This window comes from Pelecanus crispus, chromosome 22 (assembly GCF_030463565.1).
Source record: "Pelecanus crispus isolate bPelCri1 chromosome 22, bPelCri1.pri, whole genome shotgun sequence".
NCBI classification, from domain to species: domain Eukaryota; kingdom Metazoa; phylum Chordata; class Aves; order Pelecaniformes; family Pelecanidae; genus Pelecanus; species Pelecanus crispus.
The window spans coordinates 3454158-3475529 of record NC_134664.1 but is presented as its reverse complement, the minus strand read 5'-3'; the positions used below and the strand labels follow the sequence as shown (position 1 = coordinate 3475529).

General features: G+C 51.0%; 1 protein-coding gene across 2 annotated transcripts; it reads right to left on the bottom strand.

Annotated features, from left to right (window-relative positions):
* Positions 1-944: 944 nt before the first annotated feature.
* Positions 945-19814, bottom strand: PLEKHO1 (pleckstrin homology domain containing O1). 2 transcript variants are annotated; one of them, XM_075724492.1, is made up of 6 exons: positions 19758-19814; positions 18764-18910; positions 6122-6262; positions 4553-4657; positions 2240-2341; positions 945-1709 (listed from the first exon to the last, which is right to left on the bottom strand). In XM_075724492.1, the coding sequence occupies exons 1-6, from the start codon at positions 19785-19787 to the stop codon at positions 945-947; spliced, it is 1290 nt and encodes a 429-aa protein (XP_075580607.1). In that variant the 5' UTR covers positions 19788-19814. The 2 variants fall into 2 exon arrangements, with proteins under 2 accessions (XP_075580607.1, XP_075580608.1); XM_075724493.1 differs by having other exon boundaries at positions 18764-18901.
* Between the last annotated feature and the right edge of the window lie 1558 nt (positions 19815-21372).

Genomic DNA, 21372 nt, shown 5'->3' with positions numbered 1-21372 from the left:
ACACGACCCTGATTTTTCCATTTCCCCTCAGCTCAAAGAAAAGGAAAAAAAATGAAATGAAAATGGAAAGCCAGAAAACAACCCCCCCCAAACAACCCATATGGGCTGTCTGCTAGATTCAAGGCTTTGCTCCTCTATTTGCACAGAAAGGAAGACATATAGCTGCTAACTCCCATTGCACAGGGCCAAGGGGGTTCTGTAAAGCATCGACGGACAGACAGGATTAGTTTGAACACAGATTGCATACCTGTTGCCCTCCTTCTGGAGGGCTGTATATGTACCACAAGAATAAGAGCTGCCGACCCCGGGAGTTCACAAAAGGGACCTGTGCCAGGACAGAACCCCGCTAGCTGCAGTCCAGCGAGTGCCTCTGATGACTCGCATAAAACTTGAGGTCAGCCTGAACTTCCAAGCATCTTCGAGACAGTTCCTGGATAATGGGGACTTCCAAGCATTGGCCGGGACAGACACCTTTTTTTTGTCATTTATTTCCAAGAGGACAGTGAGGAAACAAGACGAGACTCTTGGTCAAGGAGCTGTAATGCAGGATACAGCTCAGACGTCAGAGCAGCAAAGCCAGGGCTTATACAGCGCAAGAGCATCTGTCCCCATTGTTATGCACGTGCTGCTCCAGGCATGCAGGGGCATTTTCTAGGAACTGGTGCTTTTCTTCCGTCCTCCAAGCATGACAGAAGTTGGGGGCCTGCGGTGCAAAGGGTGCTCTTTAAAAAAGGAGGTATAAACTGTAACTGAATTTATTGGGACACAGGGTTGTTTCATCAGGGGATATGATGGAGGAAAGGAAGGGTTCAAGCTTTGAGAAGCAAATTTGGGTGAGAACAGGCACCTTTTCACTCTTTTGAACACTGTAAATAATAATAATTAAAAAAAAGACCAAATGGCCACCCTCCCCTGTCCCTCCCTCCCAATCCCAAGGCTTGCCTTCACATCATGCTCTTCCTGTACTGAGACTGTGAGCTCTGTTTGGGTTTTGAGTCCGACTGCTGCAGTTCAAACTGTTTGTACAGGTCCCTTAACTCTTTGATCTCCTGCAACACCCTCTTGGCTTGGCTCCAGGTGGAGGAAGCCTCCCCCAGCAACCTCTCGGATTCCTGCAGGATCCTTTCAGAGTCCGACTTGGAAGATGATGAGGAAGAAGAGGTGGTGGTGGTGGTGCTGGTGTTGGAATCCTTGGTCTTTCTCTTGCCTTCCCCGTAGCCCTTCACCTCTGTCAGCAGTTCCTGAGTTTTTTCCAGTTTCAGTGCAACCAGTTCTTGTATCCGGGACAGCTGCTCTGGTTCTGCTGAGGCAAACTGAGCCTCCAGCCCCCTCCTCAGAACCGCCCGGTGCGTGGAAGAGTCCCGTCGAGACAGAATTTCTTCCATGGAGGCACATTTATTCTTTTCTGAGTGCGAGAGCTTTTTGGGGACCTGCGGCGTGTACATGGTCCCTTTGTCAAAGGAGTCATTGCGCTGCCCAGATCTGTCCCATGAGGTCACCTCCCGTCTCGGGAGGCTCCCTGTCCGGCCTTTTTCTGATGACTTGACGTTCTCTGAATCTGACCGGCGCCGGCCAGCAGTAAGATGTGCCACTGACTTATCCAGGTCCACCCGGAAACTCTCTTCGCAGGTGCTGTGATCCTCTGGAGAGGCGTCTTCCTCCTGGATCAGGTCGAGTGTCAGCATGCCATCAGAGGTTGAGGTAGATGCCTGAAGAAGCAGACAAGGAAGAGCTGTGTTATCACAGGAACAGGCATGGCTGCACATTACGTCATAGTGTCTCTTATACCGAAGATACGGCGTCACCTGCACTGGGATGCAAAGATGGACCAGGAATAATAGCAAGTGTGACCTAGTGACAGAGCCCCAGGTATGCTGGGTTGGTAGCTGAGATGCAGATCAGCTGAACAGCCTTGGACAAGCCATCTGTGCCAATCCATGACTGAGTTCCCCAGCTGTATGGCTATTCTCCATCAGGAACTTGAAGGAGCATTTCATTTTCAGCATCAGGAAAACAGGTGTCAGTGATGGCAAGCTACCACTTAGCAAAAGGGTTTGCACAATGCAATGGTCTACAAGAACGGAGGGCTAGATCTGATGACCCAGGACAGCCCTGGGTCTTATGACAATTTTCAGTTCAGGCCAGAGCTCAAACACCAGGTCTTCTTGCATTTACTTATAAATGAAGTAGTTACAAGGGAATTTTACCTAAATGGGTGTCTGGAATTTGTTATACGTACCACAGCCATCAAATGTCCCCGTGTTGGAGGGCGTCGGGAGTGCTGTATTTTTGCTCTGTCACGTGTTGGGTGGGCGAGGTAGCTGTCCTCTTCGACAGTAACCTAAAGTGGTGACAAAGGTTAGTGAACGCCTGGGAGCATAGGAAACATGAGCCATTCCTAGTTTCTGTAGCTGGAATCAGCCACATGCACTGTGGCAGATCATTTATTCCTCCAGGATGCCCTTTCTCTTATGACCTGGCCATATGCTGAGGGTGAGCTTCTCCCACATACCTCTGGGCCAGGATCCTTCGCTTAAAGGCTGTCAGGCAGAGTGCTCAGCAGGCAGAAGCTTGGGTTGCAAACAGTGAATCCTGAACTCGAATACAGAGTTTGCAATTCTGTAGTGCAAATGTTTGCTGAACAGGAGGAGAGCTATGACCACCACCTGAACCAAACCTCGTTGCTGAGCTGGAATGGGGAAAGCACCACATTCCCAACGTGCTAACTTGCTGGACACCTCTGGCTGCCGAGCTGTGCCAGGATTGTGCCTGGGAGCACAGCCTGACTGCCTGGTGCTACTGGATGGCTACAGTCTGTAACACGCTCCCTAGGGAGTGTGCCCAGGCACACGCAGACCGATAGGTTTGTAAAACCTGCCAGCACAGTGTCGACAACATGCTGGTCCCAAGGGCCATCACTGGTCCAAGGCTTGTAGGTGGGACTCGCTGATCTGTGTGCTTACAAAGATGCACAGAAGGAGATTTGCAGGCAGAGCCAGCAGGGAATGGGGTGTGGGAATCCAGCCTTAGAAGAGTCTTAGAGTGTTTCCTTGGTCTCTCCCCTCTGTGCCTTGATGGGATCAAATCTACTTAAGTCAAATTATCTGTTGAATCTGTTTGTAAAGATTTCAGTGACAGACTCTCCTTGAAGCAATCTATACCATTGTTTGCTACGCTGCTTTCTGCTCTACAGCATTTCCTACGGTCTGACCTTCGTTTTCCTTCACTACAGGGTTTTGCGTTGCCGTCCAAGAGAACAAACAGCATCACAGCAGTGGGCCGCCTGTATTGCGGTAAGTTGAATGTGGATGAGATCGATCTGAGACAGATCTAAACTGAAGAGTAGTTGTCATGAAGCATTAATGTGAGACAGCATTGAAATGCTCTTTCAAACTGCAGCCGTGACAGCGAGGGGCCCAGCCCTCTCAAGGTAGTTATCATTCACACTGGAATAAACTATGTGGGAGCGCTCATACTGATCTAAACCTGGCCTCTGTCAGCTCAGCTGTGGTTGTAAGCATACACTTTGTCTCCAGGAGGAGGCTGAACTGATGTTGCTTTGTTCTTTTTTCTAGTAGAAGCTGCCTTGCATAATTGTGGTAGCTACTTTGGGAGTTTCATGCAGCAATAATGCTGCCACTTTGGAAGCGGTAGGAGCTATGCTAGTTACGCTTTGTGTGGATGTGTTCTCAAGTAGGCAGGGCTGTACTGCTCCAGGGTCCTCCTATTGCCATCCCACAGTGCACTGACGCCTCATCTCTCCAGTTGTCCCTTCTTTTTTCACTAAATGGAAAGCCTGACTTATCTTGACAGAAATATATATGCCACACAGTGCTGAGAAGGCAGGATTAAACATTCCTGGTTTGACCCTTGAACAGTAGGAAAGGATCTGCAAAGTTTGAATGCCCAGTAAGTCCCCTTCCTTCAGCCCAAGCAGTGGAAATGGGCCTGTCTCCTGGGGACGGTGACTGAGAGGGGCGGGGCAGGCGGGATGAAGATGGACTGAGGTGGGTTGACAGATGGTGCCGTGCTATTAGGGTGCTCTGAAGATAGCATGGGACTATATTGGTTTTCAGTTAATTCCTTAATTCAGTTCCACTACTTAAAGCTCCTTTGCAAACATGAGCACACTGCATTATCATCCAGGAGCAGCGAGGAAAGACTCTCCAAAGCCCTGGGAAAGCATTCCAAACATAGTCCCACCACCCCTGTGTGAGGCAAGGCTGGGCTCCAAAGCAAAGGCATCTCACGGGGGCCGGGTGTGACAGAGCCTTGGCAGCTGCCCCTTGCCATTGCTTTGCAGTCGCTGCTGCATATTAATCCCGAGGCTGGGAGGATCAAACTATCCCAGACCTTCAGAAGAGCTCACTCTATAGGTGTTGGTGGCTGTGTTTGGAGTGCAGTCCATAAAACCCAATGGCTTTGCACTCCTTTTAAATAGGAAATGGAGAGGGTAGGAGGGGCTGCTACTGTCTCCAGCAGTCTAAAATCTTCACCCAAGATGAAAGTTGAGACAATGGAGCCTGGGTCCAGCCCTCAGAGTCCTGCTCACCTCATCTAAGATGCGGTTTTTAGCACGTGTGATTGCAGAGTTGAGGGCATTAATCCAGGACTCTTTCTCTTCTGGACTCACAGCCAGGAAGATCAGATTTGGTGCCTACAAAAGAGGGAATTCAGGTCAGTGCCAGTGACTAAACTCATACAGAGATGCTTTCACACTGCCCCTGCCCACAGAAAAGCTACACGGCCTTTACAGCTGGCTTGCCTTAGTGGGAAAATGCAAAGCAGACCTGATCCTCCAGTCCTGCAAAATGGCACTGGTCTGCCATGCACTGCACCTGGCCTCTCTGCCGCTTGGCAGCCCTTTGCAAAGCAGTCTATGATTCCTCACAGTACCCAGCTTTTCAAACCAAAAGCTGTGTACCATATTTACTTCTCTCGTGGCTGCAGTTCCTCCTTCCCCCTCTTTGCCTTCCCACACACCATCCTAGATTTTGCCCTCATCAAATGATGATGCAGCCTTTCTGTGCATCTGCTGCTCACATGCGATTTATCTGTTGCCACCTCAGACTTTGACAGAGTCTGTTAGACAAGCACCTACAGTAGGTACCCACAGAAGGATTTTCCATCCTTTGGTATGTCAGATGCACACTGAGGGCCGAGCAGTTCTGAAAATATGGCCCATATAGGGGATCCAGGATCCTGAGGGTTTTTTTTAAGTTAGATACTCAGTAGAAATGAGTTTTAGCCTGCACAGCGTTTTGTTCAAGTCTCTCCATTGCTCAGGGCGCTTGGGGACAGTGCAGCCGCTTTCCATTTTCCCCTTTTCTCTTTTTGCATTTCATGGTGTTACACAATCCTTATCAAAGTGTGGGGCGGGCAAGCTTGGTCTACTGAAACAAGTCAGAATGAATAGTGTAAATCCAGCTCACGTGTGCGGCTGTGGGTGGGTGCATCTGTGCCGGAGACAGCTTGCAGTTAGAGACTGGCTCTCTTTTTGCAGTGGCAACCAAGACCTCCTGGGAAGTCCTGCTCCTAGGTAGCAGTGCCCCCATTCTGGCACTTTTTAGCTTTCCTCTGGGCAGAAAGTACTCCTGGGACAAATTCCCGTGCAGCTCTTTTGATGCTGCCCAAAGCTGGGCAGCGAACCCAAGGACCGTCAGCACCCCTCCCTTCCCTGCCTGCCCCTGTGAATAAACAAGTGCAGTCAGCTAAACTACAGCTGCCGGGAGCGGCGGCAGTGAAATGGCTTTGTCCTTGCTCCCGGCAAATGTTCTTCCTTTCCCGAAGTCAGAATACTCTCAGGTAAACGGATCCAGAGCTAAGTGCTTGGTTGTGTTTACTTAGTGCACCAGAGGCCCATGTCCTCTCCCAGCAGAAACCCTGCTTCTCTCTCCATCTTTCTCTGTTGCTATCAGTCCTCACATGGTAAATGGACGTTCGTATATTTTAAATCACGAGGCATGATCTGGACTCCTACACAACTCAGCCTATCTAGTTTCACCCCCCAATTACTGTGTCAAGCCCTCAGGCCTGGAGCAGGTAACCGAGAAGCAGCCTGGCCCACGCCCAGAGCTAAGGGCTTTCTGGGGCTGACCGCGTGCTTGAGAGCAAAGCGTACCGTGTTCCCAGGCTGTCTGGAGTGGGCGAGGGTAAATTTGCTGTGGTTCTTTTTGCTTCTGCTTTTGGATTTCCTGAGCTCTTCACATTTCTCATAATCACTCAGGTCAAACATTTCCTGTATGTTTTTTTCATCTTTTACCTGCAAAACAAAAATAAAATACAGGCTTGCAGATGCCAGGCAGAGAAGGAGTAACAGGGCTGCTGCTCCAAGGCAGCGGGGTGCCTGGCTGGAGCCGCTGTCCGCACAGGGGGGTTGAGCGTACAGAACGTGTGCTGGAGCCTCTGGTGCGTTATGTGGTCACCGAAACATTGTGCAATAGTCTTCCACCTTAAGGCACAAAAACAGTAATGGCACTATTAGCTGAGCAGTGCTACACTTGGTTTTGGGGGGGCAGAAGCAGAGATTTTCAACATGATAGTTTTGACTCGAGTCTCCTCTGGAGTGAGGGGGACATTTAGAAGGACATATGACGTATTTAATGACATATTTAGAAGGATAACTTGAAAATCACAGTCTCCTAGGTTAATTCCTGCTTTGCTACGGATTCCTTTGGGACTTAACTGCCTCTCCCACTCCCAAAGTTATGGGGGCTAGGCTGAACTGACATGCAGGTGTGATCAGACTTTTCCCTGTGTTTACGCTTGTGGGCCCTCAAAACAAACGGGATTTACTCCAGCAGCAAGGAGAGGACCCTGTCTGCTAGGAGGAGGTTCATGCGGAGGCTGGAGACGCTGGGAGGAGGTGGACTTTCATCTGCTGATTAAAAGGGGCAATCATATTAGCGCTTGTTGCTTTTCTGGAGACAGCATAACAAAAGTTTGAGGGATAAAGATTAGCACTTCCTATTTTTAACCTGGTGGTATTACTGAAGCCTGCGCTGACAGCTGATTTGGGGGGTGGATGAAGCACACCCAGTCCCAGATTACTGACACGATGCGTGTGCCACTCTCCCCCGCTGCTGAGCCTCCTCCCTCGTGAAGGGGCTATGGGCAGAGTTCATCCAGGCACCGGCAACTGCCCGGATCATGGGCTTTGTTTTGGGCAGCTGCTTGCCAGGCTTTCGCTGCTGGGTGGCCGGCCAGGCCCCCCGAGACCTTTGGCGGCCACGGGATTCATGGAAGGTTTCAAGAAGGAAGAGAGTGCTAGGGCTTGGCCTTCGCTGACAGAAGCACTTCTTGGTTGTCCTTTAGAGAGTCACTGAGTGGCCACTTTGCGGCTTTTACAAGATCTCACTTTTTCCAGGTCTATTCCCCAACACCTTCTGTATTAGCCATGGTGTGACAGGCACACAGCTATAGATAAATATCGCAGAGGCTTAAATGAAAGATGTGACTTGTACGGGGTCGCAAAGGCTGTGGTGGAGCTGGGGAGGAAGCCAGGGGTCTTGATGCTGTCCCATGACAGACAGACCCCTGCCCTGCAGGTGCCGTCACTCGGGGGACACTTGGAACAAAGAGGAGAATGCACAGCCTGACTGCTGCCTGGCCCCCTTTAGTTTTGTATGGCCTTCCTTTTCATTGCTCTCTAGTGCACTGTCCTCACGTCCCACCCCTACAGCAGGGCAGCTCTAGTCTTTCCATGGTAAACATGAGGAGTGAGGGTAACTGGGATGGGAGAGAACTTGGGTTTGCATGTCCGCTAAGGCCAGAGCTGTAGCAGGCTCAAATCCCCGTCAGTCGGCTTAATCCGGCTCCAGCCGGGGTCATTACAGGCTGGCACCTGCAGTGGGGTTTGAGTGACTCGGGTGCTGGACAGGCAGACGATGATGAGGTCTTAGCTCTTGGATTTCTTGAAAGGACTCTGCTCCATTTAATATGTTTCCTCCCTAGTTTTGGGAAGCACTGACGGCATTCCCCATGATTTTCTCAACACAATTTAAACAAAGAGGCTGACTAAAATGCTGTAACCAGCTTTCTAACCAGAGACACAGATAAACTGACCATCTGGCCTTGCATAATGACTGCAGTTCCCCCGCTATCCTTTTTCCTTCTATACCCCGAGTTTGTCTTCAAGAACTAGGAGGCAGACACCGTACACAGCTGTTCTTGAAGCCCCGGAAGCTATTGCTTATTTCTGCTCATAACAACAGCCACTGTGTATGGGCTATTATGGACAGATACGGAAACGTCTCTCGCAAATAATGTCTATCTATATATCCTCCCCGTGCATTTCTAATCGGCTTTTATCTCTTCCCAGTACCATCCTACAATCCACCTCTTTCCAAGAATCTTGGCTGAACTCAGCCCTATTCATTTGCAGCAGGAAAAGCCGATCCCCTCTGAGCCCCCAGCTGTGACACAGCGGCTGAGGCAGAAGTCCTTACTCCAGATGTTTGCTCATGTAGGTCACTGGGACTTCCCCAGCCCTTCCCTCCTTTCTCAGACACGTAGAGCCTGCACTGTGAACTCATGGGAGCTGGGACTCAAATATCTTGCCTCTAGGAATATCTACGGGAGGCTGCAGAAAGGAGGGGTGTAACTGGTTCAGCTAAACACCCTTCGGGTGTAGCAAGTCCTTTAAAAGCCTCGGACTGACAAGTGCCAGGGCTCTAACACCGCGCTTCCCTACCCATGACGCACACAGGAGACCCTGCTGCACAGCAGCGTATCGCTTTCACCGAAGTGCCATATGTGTGGTTAGACCAGTTACAAAATGCTCAAGAATGGAGAATAAGCAACATCTATTTGCGTTAAAAGGATGATAGTGGGGTCCCATTGCTAAGTTTCAGACACGGCGGGCAGGTTCAGCCCCCCCCAGGTACTTTGTAGGGGTGAGTGCACGCGTGGATACAGGTGCCTCAGGGTACGTCTGTCCTTCAGCCAGAGCTGCAGCGGGGAAAGGCAGGTTCGTGCTCACTTTGAATGGATTCCCTCTCGTACGCAGCCTTGGTAGTATAATGAGGCCATAAAGTGAATGGGGCTGTAATTTAGTCATTTGAACGTGGCTTTGTTCTGCCTTGGCGGTGGGAAGAGGTCTCAGCATCAGCCTGAAATGGGCTCCATTGCGGTGATGCAATGGCAGTGATTTCACGGAGCACGGGAAGGACAGCAGTCTTGTCTCACAAGGGGCATTGCCAACCGATTTCCCCTCTCTCTCCCGCACTGAGACATGCAGGCAGAGAAGTAAGCAGCAGAGCAAAAATAACAGAGCATTCAGTGTGTAAACAGTGAAACTAGAGAGAAGGAAGGTGAAAGGCAAACTTCAAAAGTACCAGCCAGCTCTTTTGTCCTTTGTGGAAGGCTACTGAGGCCAAAAAGAGGGAGGTGGTGGGCATGAATTACAGAACAGAGCAACCTCAGAGGCAGGAGAGGATGAGTGCTCAGAGGCTGAGGATAGTCATGCAGCCCATCCTCTGTGAAAAACAGAAAAAAGCAACCCTTAAAGACCCACGAAACTGCTGGAAGCACATGGCCAGTGAAGCCTAAATCCCGGTCACCTACACTGATAGGAGGTGGGTGACAAACCTGCAGGGTGTCTACCCGCCTCCACATGTTCAGTGAGGTTGGAGCTGTGCAAATAAAACCTTCCAGCTTTCACCAACAGAGAATTTGGCTTGATGTGTTCCCAGCACGCAGGCAATGCACAGGTCTTTGGATAACATTTTGGAGACCTTTGGGAGGATGTAGCCTTGGGTGTTGGTTCTTAGTAGGAGGGAATGAAGCACGATTTCTCTGTCACCCGGCGAGGTTTGTAAGGGGAATGACAGGGGCAGCATAGCAGCATTGATCTTAATTTCTGTCAGGGTGACCTACCACAGCTCGTCATGCACCCAGGGTGCTCCGAGTGAGGAGTTCATCCTAATGTTGGAGATTTACTATGATCATTACGTTTACTTGATTGTTTTCTTCTTTGCTGAATATAGATTGAACACAGATTTTTGAAAGTGAGGGGTAATTTTTAGTCTCCGATGCTGAACTTGAAACTCTTTAAGAAAAGGTCTGAGTTCCGGGAAGGGCTGAGCATCTCCTCTGAATAGTCTGCAGTCTGGTTCTGCATCCCCAGACAATTTGTCTCTTGCTCTCTAACTTGCAGGGAAGATGGCTTAAACAGGCTCACCAGGGTCTGACAGTTCCTCTTTTCTACAGCTCCTTTTAGGGAGTCAAGAAAAAGCTTCCCTGTCTGGGGCGACATATCCTCTCCTGTCCACTGCACGGGTTCGCACACCTGCCTGTGAGCAGCCAGGGCTCTGCAGATGCGGGTATTTTTTAGATCCTGCTGCTTTCATTAGCCTTCCTTAAGGTCTCCCACACTCTAGTTTGCTGAGAGGAATCAGGGACCGCTTGGCTTAATGTGCTCGGAAAGGAGAGGCCTGGATGGTTGATTTTGGCAAAATCATTCCTAGCTGGGATGTGGCCAGCAGGTCTTTCCTTCCTCACAGCTGCTGAGTGCCTGGCACGCAGTGAGCCGACGGATCTCAGAGCCTCATGGACAGGTAGGTCCTGCACTCCCTGCCCTGCAGGGAAGCTCTGGATTGAAAGGATTAAGGTATATAAATCCCAGCAATGCTGCCATGGCTGCCTGCCGGCTTTGCTATCCGTATTGCACCTGCCCTAGGCGGACAAAACAATTTCTTACCCTGGGGTTCAGCCTGGCTCCTCCCCATGCTCCCAGAAATGCTTCCACACTCCAAGTAGGCCAGGTGAGGGAAAGGAAACTGAGGCACAGAGAAGGAACCTGAAGTGTCCCCCATCACCTAAGACAAAGCCAAGTCCCTAGAGCACGTTACCTTAGACCGTGGGGCCATTAGAGCACGCAGTCCCTGCACTCCCAACAGCAGCTGCCACTGCTTGGGGCGTAGCTACGCTGCAGCCAGCCATGCAGCCACCGGCTAATCTGGGCCTGCAGTCAGCGGTGAGATGTGCTGAGGCTGACATTGCTGGCGCGTTGCTAAAGTTCAAGGAGGGGAGCTGCATTCCTCACACGCCTCGCCCCCGCAGCTGCTGCCCCAGCAGGGTCAGCCCAAAGGGACGCCAGCCACGACGGCACTCCCTGTGCCCGTGGGACGTGGCGATCCTGTGGACATGTAGTGGGTCAGAACATCAGCCCCGGTACCCAAACTACCTTCTCTCAAAGGCCTGTAGGGCTTATTTCTAGCCTTCCAGCTAGTCATGCTTCCAAAGGTCTGTTTTCTCCTGGGCGAATGCTCCTTCACAGCATTCTGGCAACGGGAGGATCCCTAATGTGGTTTAAATTAAATGACCCTTGGATGTCTTGCTGACGGACAGTTAAAATTTCCTCCCTCATCAAGTTGTCACCTGCAGCAACTCCGAACCTCCTTGATTCAGCTCAGGGCTGTGTTCTGGGGCCAAAGCAGGAGCGAAGCAGAAGGCAGCCACTTGGTCACCAGGCGAAGTTCTGCAGTTCAAGTTTTTTTGGTGGCTATTTGCCTGAGCAGTTTCCTGTTAGATGTTACACACTCAAAGCAAATGCGGAAGGTACAGAAAATCACAAGACACCAAGTGTAACCTATCCACGAGACATTCAAGAGATCATAATGTGGCTCAGACTGTAACAAGAAACCTACAGATTCTCAGTAAAGCTGAATATCCAAACATGGGCAGTCTTGGGGACAGCATCAGCCAGCATGTTCCCCTCTCAAGATGAGATGAAAGTTTCACTTCCTCAAGCTGAGCAGTTCTACCATCTAGCATGGGACAGACATTTCTGCAGAGCTTAGCTAAAATCAGGCTGTCACTAAGACAGGAATCCACGCATGTGTGCAACACTGGCTCTGGCAGTGCTGGGAAGCAGCACCAGTGAGGGGACTGGCAGGTGACAGGGGAGACCCGAGTTTAAGGGCCTGTCCTGTCACTGGCTCCTTGTTCTTCTCAGTTCCCTGGTTACAAGGGAGGTAACTGTGGTTCTCGTCTGCCAGGGAACTGGAAGAAATACAGGGAGCATTGGGAGGGTTTCAGGGATTGCAGTAAGAGGGACCTGCAAAATGCTGTGGACGCAGGGTAAAATGGCCCGTGTACAGTGGGACACTGCAGATGGTCCATTTTTTCCTTCTCTAGTAACAGTGAAGGCACATGCGTTCAGGGATATAGACAGGGATATAGAGTGTTTGTGCAGTCACCGGCACAGCAGGACCCCTGTTTCGGCCAGAGCCTCCGGACCTCGGTAGAACAGAAATGGCAGTGCTCCAAGAGACTGCACCTGCACACCTGCATCCTGAGTGGGAGTTTGCACCATGAACTCCGTAGCTCAAGGGCATGAGCATGACCTTCCAGGCCTTTTCACTGCCAGATTGCTGCCCGGAGCTATCAGGGGGGTGACGGCACAAAGTTGCTATCTAGTCCAGTCCCTTGCCCCAAAGAGTCATCAGCCAAGGCTACCAAAACCACAGGTCTCTCAGAATCAACTGGCCCCAAGGAGCCAGTCTCTTTTGCATCCCAGTGCTGCACTCAAGTCCCAAAGCCGTGCTGCCGCATCTCGCAAGCTACCTCCGTTGCAGGGAAAGGGCGTCAGGCTGTGTGTCGTTTCTGCCTAAGTGTTCTCTGACCCTCTCTCTGGTTGTGCAGGACAGTGCCACTGGGACAGGAAAGGCACTCACTGAAACTTTTCACTTTGCTCTGCAAAGTGTAGAACAGAGCTTGGTCGAGCAGGAGAAGGAAGGTGAAAGGGAAAAGGATGGCTTAAAAGAGCAAGAATAGGAGAGGTATGGAAGGGGCAGCAGGTCCCAGCCATGCAGTCACAGACTACTCTTGTGTAGCCGAAAGCCAAGGGTTTACACACCAGACTGACACGTAGCACTACCACTGTCCCTAAACACGTATGTAACTGCACAGCAGCACTTAACACCTTGTACATGTTGAACACAGTGGACACCCAACATACTTTCCGCACCTACCAACCGCAGACGTGACACAGAGGCAGAAAACATGGCCACCCCGTACACGGAGGCATTCACCAAGTGCAAATGCGCGCCATGAAGCCTCGTCGCAGTGCTCAGTGCGTGAACAGCACGTGCGCAGAAACACCACGAGTACTTTGCAGGCTCCATCACACGCATGAACCGTGTATGTGACCATGTGTGTGAACTCCAGACGCTACTTCGAATGTGTACACGCACACACCCCTCCCAGGCAGAGAGTTGTGCAGTGTTTGATGGTGCTGTAACAAATGAGGAGCGAGAACAGACTACTTTTCAAGTGCTCTTCTGCTAATTGAGTCGATGCTTTTGGTAGCAAACAAGAAAAGGCTTAAGGAAGCCCCGAGAAGCATTTCCTCATTAACATCTCGTCGTCACAGAGTCCGTTCATGCTGTCTGGACAGCCCTGGGCTTCCTGACAGGAAGTGGTAGGAGCCCAGCTGTGTCTGTGTTAGTCTGACTGCTATTCCCAAGTGCAAAGCAATAACAAAGCTGTGCTAGAAACAAGAGAACAATTACCAGAAATTTGCAGGGGGGGAGGGAACCGGTGAGGAGGAGAGCAAGGGGAAAGAATGCAGAAATGATTCTGAGAAGGTGTTCTTTTGCTTAGCAGAGCTTAGCTCACTTCAGCACATCTTGCCTTGCATGTTTCTGCCCTGAATGCTTTTTTTGGCTGATGACCAAATGCTAAATAATGACGGGGGTTTTTGCATAAGTTCACCGAGTTCGGCTTGCAGCAGGGGTACAGAGTGCTGTGCAGGCTCAGAGCTCCTGGCTGAACAAGGTCTGTAAGCCTCAGCTACCATTTTGGTGCACGGTTGGAAGAGCAAAAGGTTCTAGGTGTTAGAGCAGATTTCACAGCTTCCAAAGGTTGATGCCCTAATAAAAGAACGTAACTCAAAAGCCCTGTTTGCATTTTACAGGTATATCAGCTGGTCTGATAAAATATATTTCCTCTCCTTACAGACTGGGTTTCTGCCAGGGAGAAAGCCCAGGCTTCCATCAGGCGTTCGCATCTTCTCCTAACCCAAATAAATAAATGAGGGCTAGTCTCTAACCTGCAAGCCCACGTCCTAGGCAGGCAACTGAAAAAGCACACAGATTCCCAGCAGGAATCAATGTGGATATCGATGGGACTTTGGTAGTCACTCTGCCTGTGGGAGTTAGCCTTTTGGAAACCTATCCGTTCAGCCCTTCCAGGTATCAGACTGCTGCTCGGCTCTGAGCAGTTGCTTCGTGCAACATCATCACCTGCCCTGAGCTGACATCCTTCCCAGGGGATCCCACAGTCTGTGCCATACAATTCCCCCTTCCTAGGCACCTTGTGCCTTAGGGAGATGAGTATTATTAGCCCTGCTTTCCAGATGGAGAAATTCAGGCAAAAGTAAATAAATGTCTGGTTTGAATTCATTTAGTGAGTGCGTGGCAGAACTGGGGATAGCATCCAGGACTCCTGGTATTTAACCCCTTCTTCTGCGGTGCTCTGAGCTGGCAGGGAGAGGCCAGGAGTCCTGCTTTACCCACTAAACAACCTGCCTTCTGTTTTGGAGCAGCTGCTGAGCTTAAGAGGAGCTGACAAGAAACACCAAGGTTAATATGAGAGTTAACTTGTAAGCTCCATCCATCAAATCCACGTTGCTCCGATGGCTTTGATGGAGCAAAAATAATATATAGCAGAGGAGGACTTTGATCTTTTGCTGAAACAGACAATTGAGTCTCCTCTCCCATCACTCCAGAAATTGGGCTGAGATTCAGCCTGTCTGGTGGCCATTTCCACTAGAGTTTTCTATTCATGTCTCCTCAGGGTCTCCACTATTTAATTCTCTCTCTGGCTGCATCCAGTGCTTGCCCCATCAGCCACACCAGCAGTGGCAGGGATTCAGAAGTGGAGAGGCCTTTCTCCAGAGCAGTGAAGAGCCTCTCACACAATTCATCAGCACAACCCAGCAGTGGCTCCATTTTCTCTACTGGGCATAATCTGGTGTGTGAAAAAACAAAAGAGGCTCCATCCTGTTCTGCTTGACAAATCCCAATTTATTAAGCTATTTGCGGGAGCTGCAGGCACCTGCTGCCAGGAAGGCAAGCGTGCAGAGGGAGCCTCGTGCTCTGGGAGCGGAGCTCTGAAACACGCGTTAAGACCTGCGGACAGGAGTGCTGGCTACAGGCCTCCCCAGGGCAGAGCTCAGTTCTTGTTGGTATGTGAACGCCTGGCTTTGCTAAGGAATAGAAGTCCGGTCAGTACCAAAAACCTGCGCTGTGTGTTAAAAGACCCGTCTGTCGTTGAACAGAAAGTCTTGGAAACGCCCAAGCGACGGGCAGCCCCCCCAGACGCGTGCCCTCCGTCCGTACAGGCACACAAGCGTGCTCACCCAGACAGGCAGCGCAGCGTGCCAGGCGGCTGGAGCCACCGCCTATGCTGAGATGCCCAGAGATGGCAGACCCACTGACACCGGCGTATCCTTCAGTCCTGCAGGCACACAGAGTCACTTCAGCGCACACGCAGGCAGCCAGATGTTACCTCTGTAACCACATTTCTACACGACCACAGATTCTTCCATATAAAGACATAGGCAGTCACTGCTGCATGTTATTTATGGTCTTTCACACACATATTCATACACGTAGAGCCACAGCGCTGTTTCAGCTGCACATGCATTAGTTTTTTCCCCGTAAAGAAAGGCATGCACGCTCCCTGAAACAAACACAAGTGCTCCTTGTTCAGAACTAGCACCCGCGTGGCCCCTCAGGCAGCCTCGTCCCTCTTCTGGGCTCAGAGCACAGAGATATTGGAGCGGTGGCTACCTAGACGTTCGGAGGGAGGGACGGACAGACAGACATCTTCCTCCTGCACCTCCCCACTGGCGTTGATTCCAGTATGAATACATTCTCTCTTGTGCAGGCTCCTCAGCCAAGTAGAGCCTTTGCTGTCAGTTTATTCTCCAGGGTTCAAACATTTGGGGTACCAGAGGGAGCCATAGCCACCCACCCAGCATGCTGGGTGTCCAGGACATCCCAGTGGTGCTGCAGGCAGTGGCAGTCCAGCTGGTGACTTCAGGGTGGCCAGGATTTTGGAAAACACTCTTGTTTTCCCAGGCAACATCCAGACTATTTCCCATTAAAGGGAGGGTTCGCACATTGCTTTAAAGGAGCGTTTTGTGCCACACAGCACAGCTCTGCTGTCCCGGACAGCCGCTGTGCAGGTCTGGGCTGCAGAGGGAGGGTCTGGGAGGATCCTCCAAATGGGGCAGCCCTGGAGGAGTTTGCTAGCATGGAGCCCAGCCGCTGGGCCGGCCTCCCCTGTGAGCACAACCCTGTTAGGAGCGCAGGCACCACAGTGGATCTGTAATGGGTACTTGCAGAGGCCGCTCAGGGACTGTACGTGCGCTGACTAGCTCTCTGGAAGTGCCCTTTCCCTCTCCCTAGTGAAGGTACTCCGAGGAGGGCCTCAGCTCAGGCAGAACGCATCTGGGCCGCAGCCCGCGGGCTCCGGTGGTCAGTGCGGCCTGGGCGGCCGTGCCGCCTCCCGTCACGCCTGCAGAGACAGCGCAGTGACGGTCCCAGCCGCCTTGTTCAGCCTTTGCTTCAGCGGGGCCAAGTTTCTCCCTCTACCCCCCCATATGACTCCTCCTCCCACTGAATGGCGGTGAGAGGGACCATGAAAAGTTCCTGTCTCTGTAAGTCCCCCCCAAACCACATACACAACCTCTGTGCTAACTTGGCTGTGAACTTCAGTATTATTCCGTCCCATTGCTGATGTTGCACCTTCACACCTGCTTGAAGGACCATAAAGCATCCTGCTAACACTGCTAAGCATCTACCCAGCCTGCAGTGAACTCACCAGTACAGAGCTGCCTACTCCAGCCTATTCCCAATCCCTTCCCAGCAGTTCCAACTGTGTCGGCACAGCCGATGCAGTCTGATCCGAGCAGGCAGCTCCCCTAATATTTGGACTTGGTCATGATTACTTCTCCTCCAGGTCCTGGCTCAAAAAGTACAAGCTCCAGTTGGATCCCCATTAACTGGGCTTAAGTCTATGTTTCTGCTTAAGCACGGGCGTCAGTGCTGCCTTGAATTGGGGCCCCAGTACAGAAGAGCCATTGACCCAGACTGGTAGAACACGAGGCGGCAGGTAAAACCCTTCCCACCATGTAATCTGTCTGTCTAGCAGTTTCCAAACTCTGATCTGTGGCCCCAGAGGTATGTGAGCTGCTTGTAAGAGTCATGCAAGACAAGCAGGCCTGCTGTTGAGAAATACACGCTATACGGTCTGTGTTACCGCTGGAAAATGTGGAAGGACCACAAATCAAAGCAGATTTGTACCACTCACTGTGTACCTCTCACATCCATCTTTCCATCTAACTTTCCCCATCCATAAACCTCTCTATAGATTCATCGTAGGTTTAGTGTTTCATTACCACTACTGCTGTCTGCAGTCCCCAGTCTTTCTCTTACTACGTCTCTTTACCTGAGCATTTCTAAGGCACTGAACCCCCAGCCTGCAGACATTTATTCCCCACGCCTGTGTCTCTCTCTGGTTCTGGATGATCTTAAAGGTCTTTTCCAATCTAAACGATTCTATGATTCTATGGAGCAGCCAAGAGATCAATGGGAGTGAGCTGCGAAATACCAACACATAGCTAAGCGCGACCTAGGCTTTCAGTCTGCTTTTAGGCTATTTCTGTGTTCTAATAACCCCTGATCCATCTGCACTTTGCCATGCCCCACGATTCAATTAGCCTCTAAATCAAATTATGCTTGGCGCTCTGGGCCCTATTATCTCTCCAGATCCTAAACTGATAAAGCTGGGCCAGGTAGCCATGCACGTGAACAACAAACCGCCCTGCAATGCCCGTCAGAGAGTAACCTCCGCTTTTGGGAGGAAACCCACCGAGACCCAGACCCAGACCTGTATTTTCACCCTGTCCTAACACCAGCCGGACTCCAAACAGCCCCTGTGCCTCTTCGTGTGGGCACAGCTCTCACCGGTGCTAGCGCTGAGTTTTTAAAGGGTAATCAGAGGGAGGAGTGCTGTTGCCTGGGGATTTCTTCCTGATGAATTTATCGAGACAAAAACTAAGGGGGGAGGCTGTGCAAGGACAGCCGGATCCCAGCCTGCCAGAGCCTGCAACGCTCAGCCTGATAGTCACATCCAATTAAGTCTAATGAAAACACTACATTAAACCCCAAACCCCAGCCGATGTTGAGCGGAGACAAGGGGGAGGAGAGGGGGCACATTTTTCAAGGTGTTGAATCCATGGTTAAATTCCCCCGTTGTCCTCTTGCGGTGTGGTTCAGGGGGAAAAAACTACAAGAGATAAGGGACCCGTAAATGGCTCGATTCCAGTTGGGAGACCGCAGTTATTTCCAAATAGAGCAGTGCAGCAGCTGGGAACAAGACCACTGTCGAACTTAATGACAGAGGACAGGCACAGAAGGAAGCTGGCACTGCCGTTTCACCGCGGCGGAAAGAAGGATGAGGGTTTTAACTCTCTCTAAGTGAATCCTTTCATGTGTCCAGTGCTGGGAAAATGTCTCCCAGCCAGAGCTGTCTGGGAGAGTCGCTGTTGGAGCCGACACGCCAACCCAGGCCAGGTTTCTCCGGTGCCGACTCAGGGAGAAGAGAAGCCCCCGAGAAACCTCCCCAACCCTGGCTGGGGATGGCGGGTGATGGCTGGGCGCTGGGGAAAGGCTGGGGCTGCTCGCGTGTGCTTTTCATATGCAAAGGGGAGGAAAGGGGGGATGGGAAAGGAAAATGAAACCGATCCTACCTCCTTCTCCGAGATGTAAAGCTGATCTCCCTTCAAAACCACATAACGGTTTTTCCAGATTTCCCTAAAAATGCCTTTCCCGCAAAATTTCCGCACCCAGCCGACCTTCTCTGGCTGCACAGATTGCTGGTTTCCATCCTGTTGCCCCTAACACAAAGAGAAAGGGAAGAAAACGGGGGGAAATGGTATTATTCTTGGTTTTACACTCCTCTTCTCCCCCCCTCCCTCTTTGCCCAACTTTTGCCTCCCCCTCCCTCTGGCCCCTCTCTCCACCGACGCTGGGACCGAGGTACTTTGCTTGATTCCCTCTACATAGATTTTTCTGCTGCAGACATGAAGCAACAACAGTAATACCGAGGGGACGATGCAAAAATCGCAGGCAGGGTTTCACTCTGTGCATTATATAAGAAAGGCTTATGTTATGTTACATTCGCCTCCTACAACATGCATTTGCCCGTGGAAAGAGGAACAGGAGGGTGTTGGGGAGAATTTAAACTAGCTGATTTTTTTACTGCAGTGAAAATTGCATTTTTGAGCCTTTTACGAACAATTAATCCTAGAGGTGAAATCTTTGTATGGGTTTATATTTAAGATTTCTTCATAGGCAGCGATAAGATCTCTGGGCGCAGCAGACACACGCATACGGCACAGAGCAGACAGAGAGCGACAGATAGATGGTGCCTCCGTATTTTATCGTTTCCTTGTGATCAAAAATGAAAACTGCCTGCCTACATTGCTCTGCACTGAACGGCGAATAGTATCTCCTGGCAAATTCAAGAGGAAGGAGAGGCGCTGGGCAGTCGGAGGGAAGGAGAGACGGGTGCTGGGTTTGGTTTTGTTTTGATCTGGTTGGGTTTTTTTTTTGCAAGGCAAGGGCGGGGGGGAGCAGAGGCAACGCGAACAACTGGAAATCCAGAGATGAGCCCCCCACCCCAAAACATCCGGGAGCCTCCCCCACCCCACCATGCCCCAAAGAAGAACTGCTTCGACTCACCCTTTTTGCAGAATTATTTTTTTTCATCATTCCTTGGTGTGCTGCGCTGGAGGGAGATTGGGGGGGGGGATCAGAGAGGGGCTCCCGGCAGCCTCCTCTTGGGGTGAGCGTGGCTGGGAAATACACAGGCTACCTCCTCTTAACTCCCTCTCTGTCTTCACCCTTTGTAGATCACAGCAGCTCTCTAGTTACATTAAGACCAGCCCGCCTCTGTAATACATCCTTAGCCATACAGACACGGCATCCCCCCCCACCAACCGGCACCACCACCACCATCACTGAGCTCTCGTGGGCTTGCACTGGGCTGGCCTGGGCTCCCGAGCTCCATCTATAGCCGTGCGCGTATGACGTCTGGAGTTCACAATAAAGGGCGAATCACAGCCCACGAGGGTTTTTCTTCTTTGTTTCTGACTCACTGCTGATGTGAGTGTCTGGATGTGTGTGTGTGTGTGTGTGTGTGTGTCGAGGCTGGGGTCCGCGGGGGGGACGGGAGCAGACAGCGCATTGTCAGATGGCCCCCCTGCCCCGTGTCCGAGCCACATTCCTGGCTGTGTCACAGGTCACTGCAAAACTTCCTGGGAGACGGAAGAGCGGCCAGGTGGCACTGGGAAGGTTTTCTGCCAAGAAAGGGGCTGAGTGTTTAGAAGTATAAACGAAAGTGCTCTGCAGAGAGCAGTGGGGAGGAGATTCCCTGGGGAGGGGGCCAGGGGAGAAGGGATCGCTTCCTAGCACTGAGGGTCTGGCAGCAGGGACTTGCGCTGCAAAAAGGCAGTGAGATTCAGAGCACAGCTTCCCAAAAGTGAGGAGATGCTTGGCTTCTTAAAAAACACCCTTTTCCTGCTTATTTGGTCTCCCTCCTGTATGTCCTGCAAGCTCAGAACTATCTTGAGTGTGGGACTGAGGGCATAGGCTGGGCTTATAAGACAGATGTGTAAAAAAGAACAGAGAAAGGAGGAGATAGTTAGGTTCAGAACTAGATAGATAAAGAGATCGATCGGTCATTGATCAACTGATCAGTTGTATGCTTCACAGTGAAAACCTTCCATCCCATCCCTAGTCTGGCACACACCCACACTACCGATTGTAGACTGTATTTTAACCCAAGTACTTCGGAATTTAATGCCTCGAGAATACTGATGATGTACTTGTGCTGCTAACATCTTTTAAAACATTATATGCTGGAAGCTCAAGCAGTGGTTGGGCGCTTGGATTGGAGAGTATTTCCAGAGCTTTTGTGACTGAGGGGCTGGCGGGTTTGTATCTTTTCTTTTTCAAGTGCTGGCATTTCTGTAGCGCTCTCCCGTTTGTGTCGTGAGCTGCATACCTGGGACAGTGCAACAAGTTACTGTCTCAACCAAATCCACCCTCTGAGATGCTCGGAGCAGGGATTGCCTTTTCCTTCTGTGCCTGTGCAGCCCTGTGCTCCGTGGGGCTCAGAACTGGGAGTTGCCATTTTGTGCCTCAGTTTCCCCTTTTATACCATGAGAATGATAATTTTTTGGACAATGATAGTGTGGAGTTAAGCAGCAGCTAAATGCTTTAGTATCGTTTCCCTTATTCTCTTGGGTCAGTTCAGCGGTGTTGGGTGCTGCTCTGTTCTGTTTGAGAGGCAGCG

What these genes read in the sequence shown, in the direction of transcription:
- PLEKHO1 (XM_075724492.1), bottom strand. Translation starts at nt 19,787, where the DNA reads ATGATGAAAAAAAATAATTCTGCAAAAAGG. An exon ending in CCAGACAGCCTGGGAACACG is followed by an intron (nt 4,658 to 6,121) that starts GTACGCTTTGCT and finishes CCTCTTTTGTAG; the next exon opens with GCACCAAATCTGATCTTCCT. An exon ending in AAAACCGCATCTTAGATGAG is followed by an intron (nt 2,342 to 4,552) that starts GTGAGCAGGACT and finishes TCACCACTTTAG; the next exon opens with GTTACTGTCGAAGAGGACAG.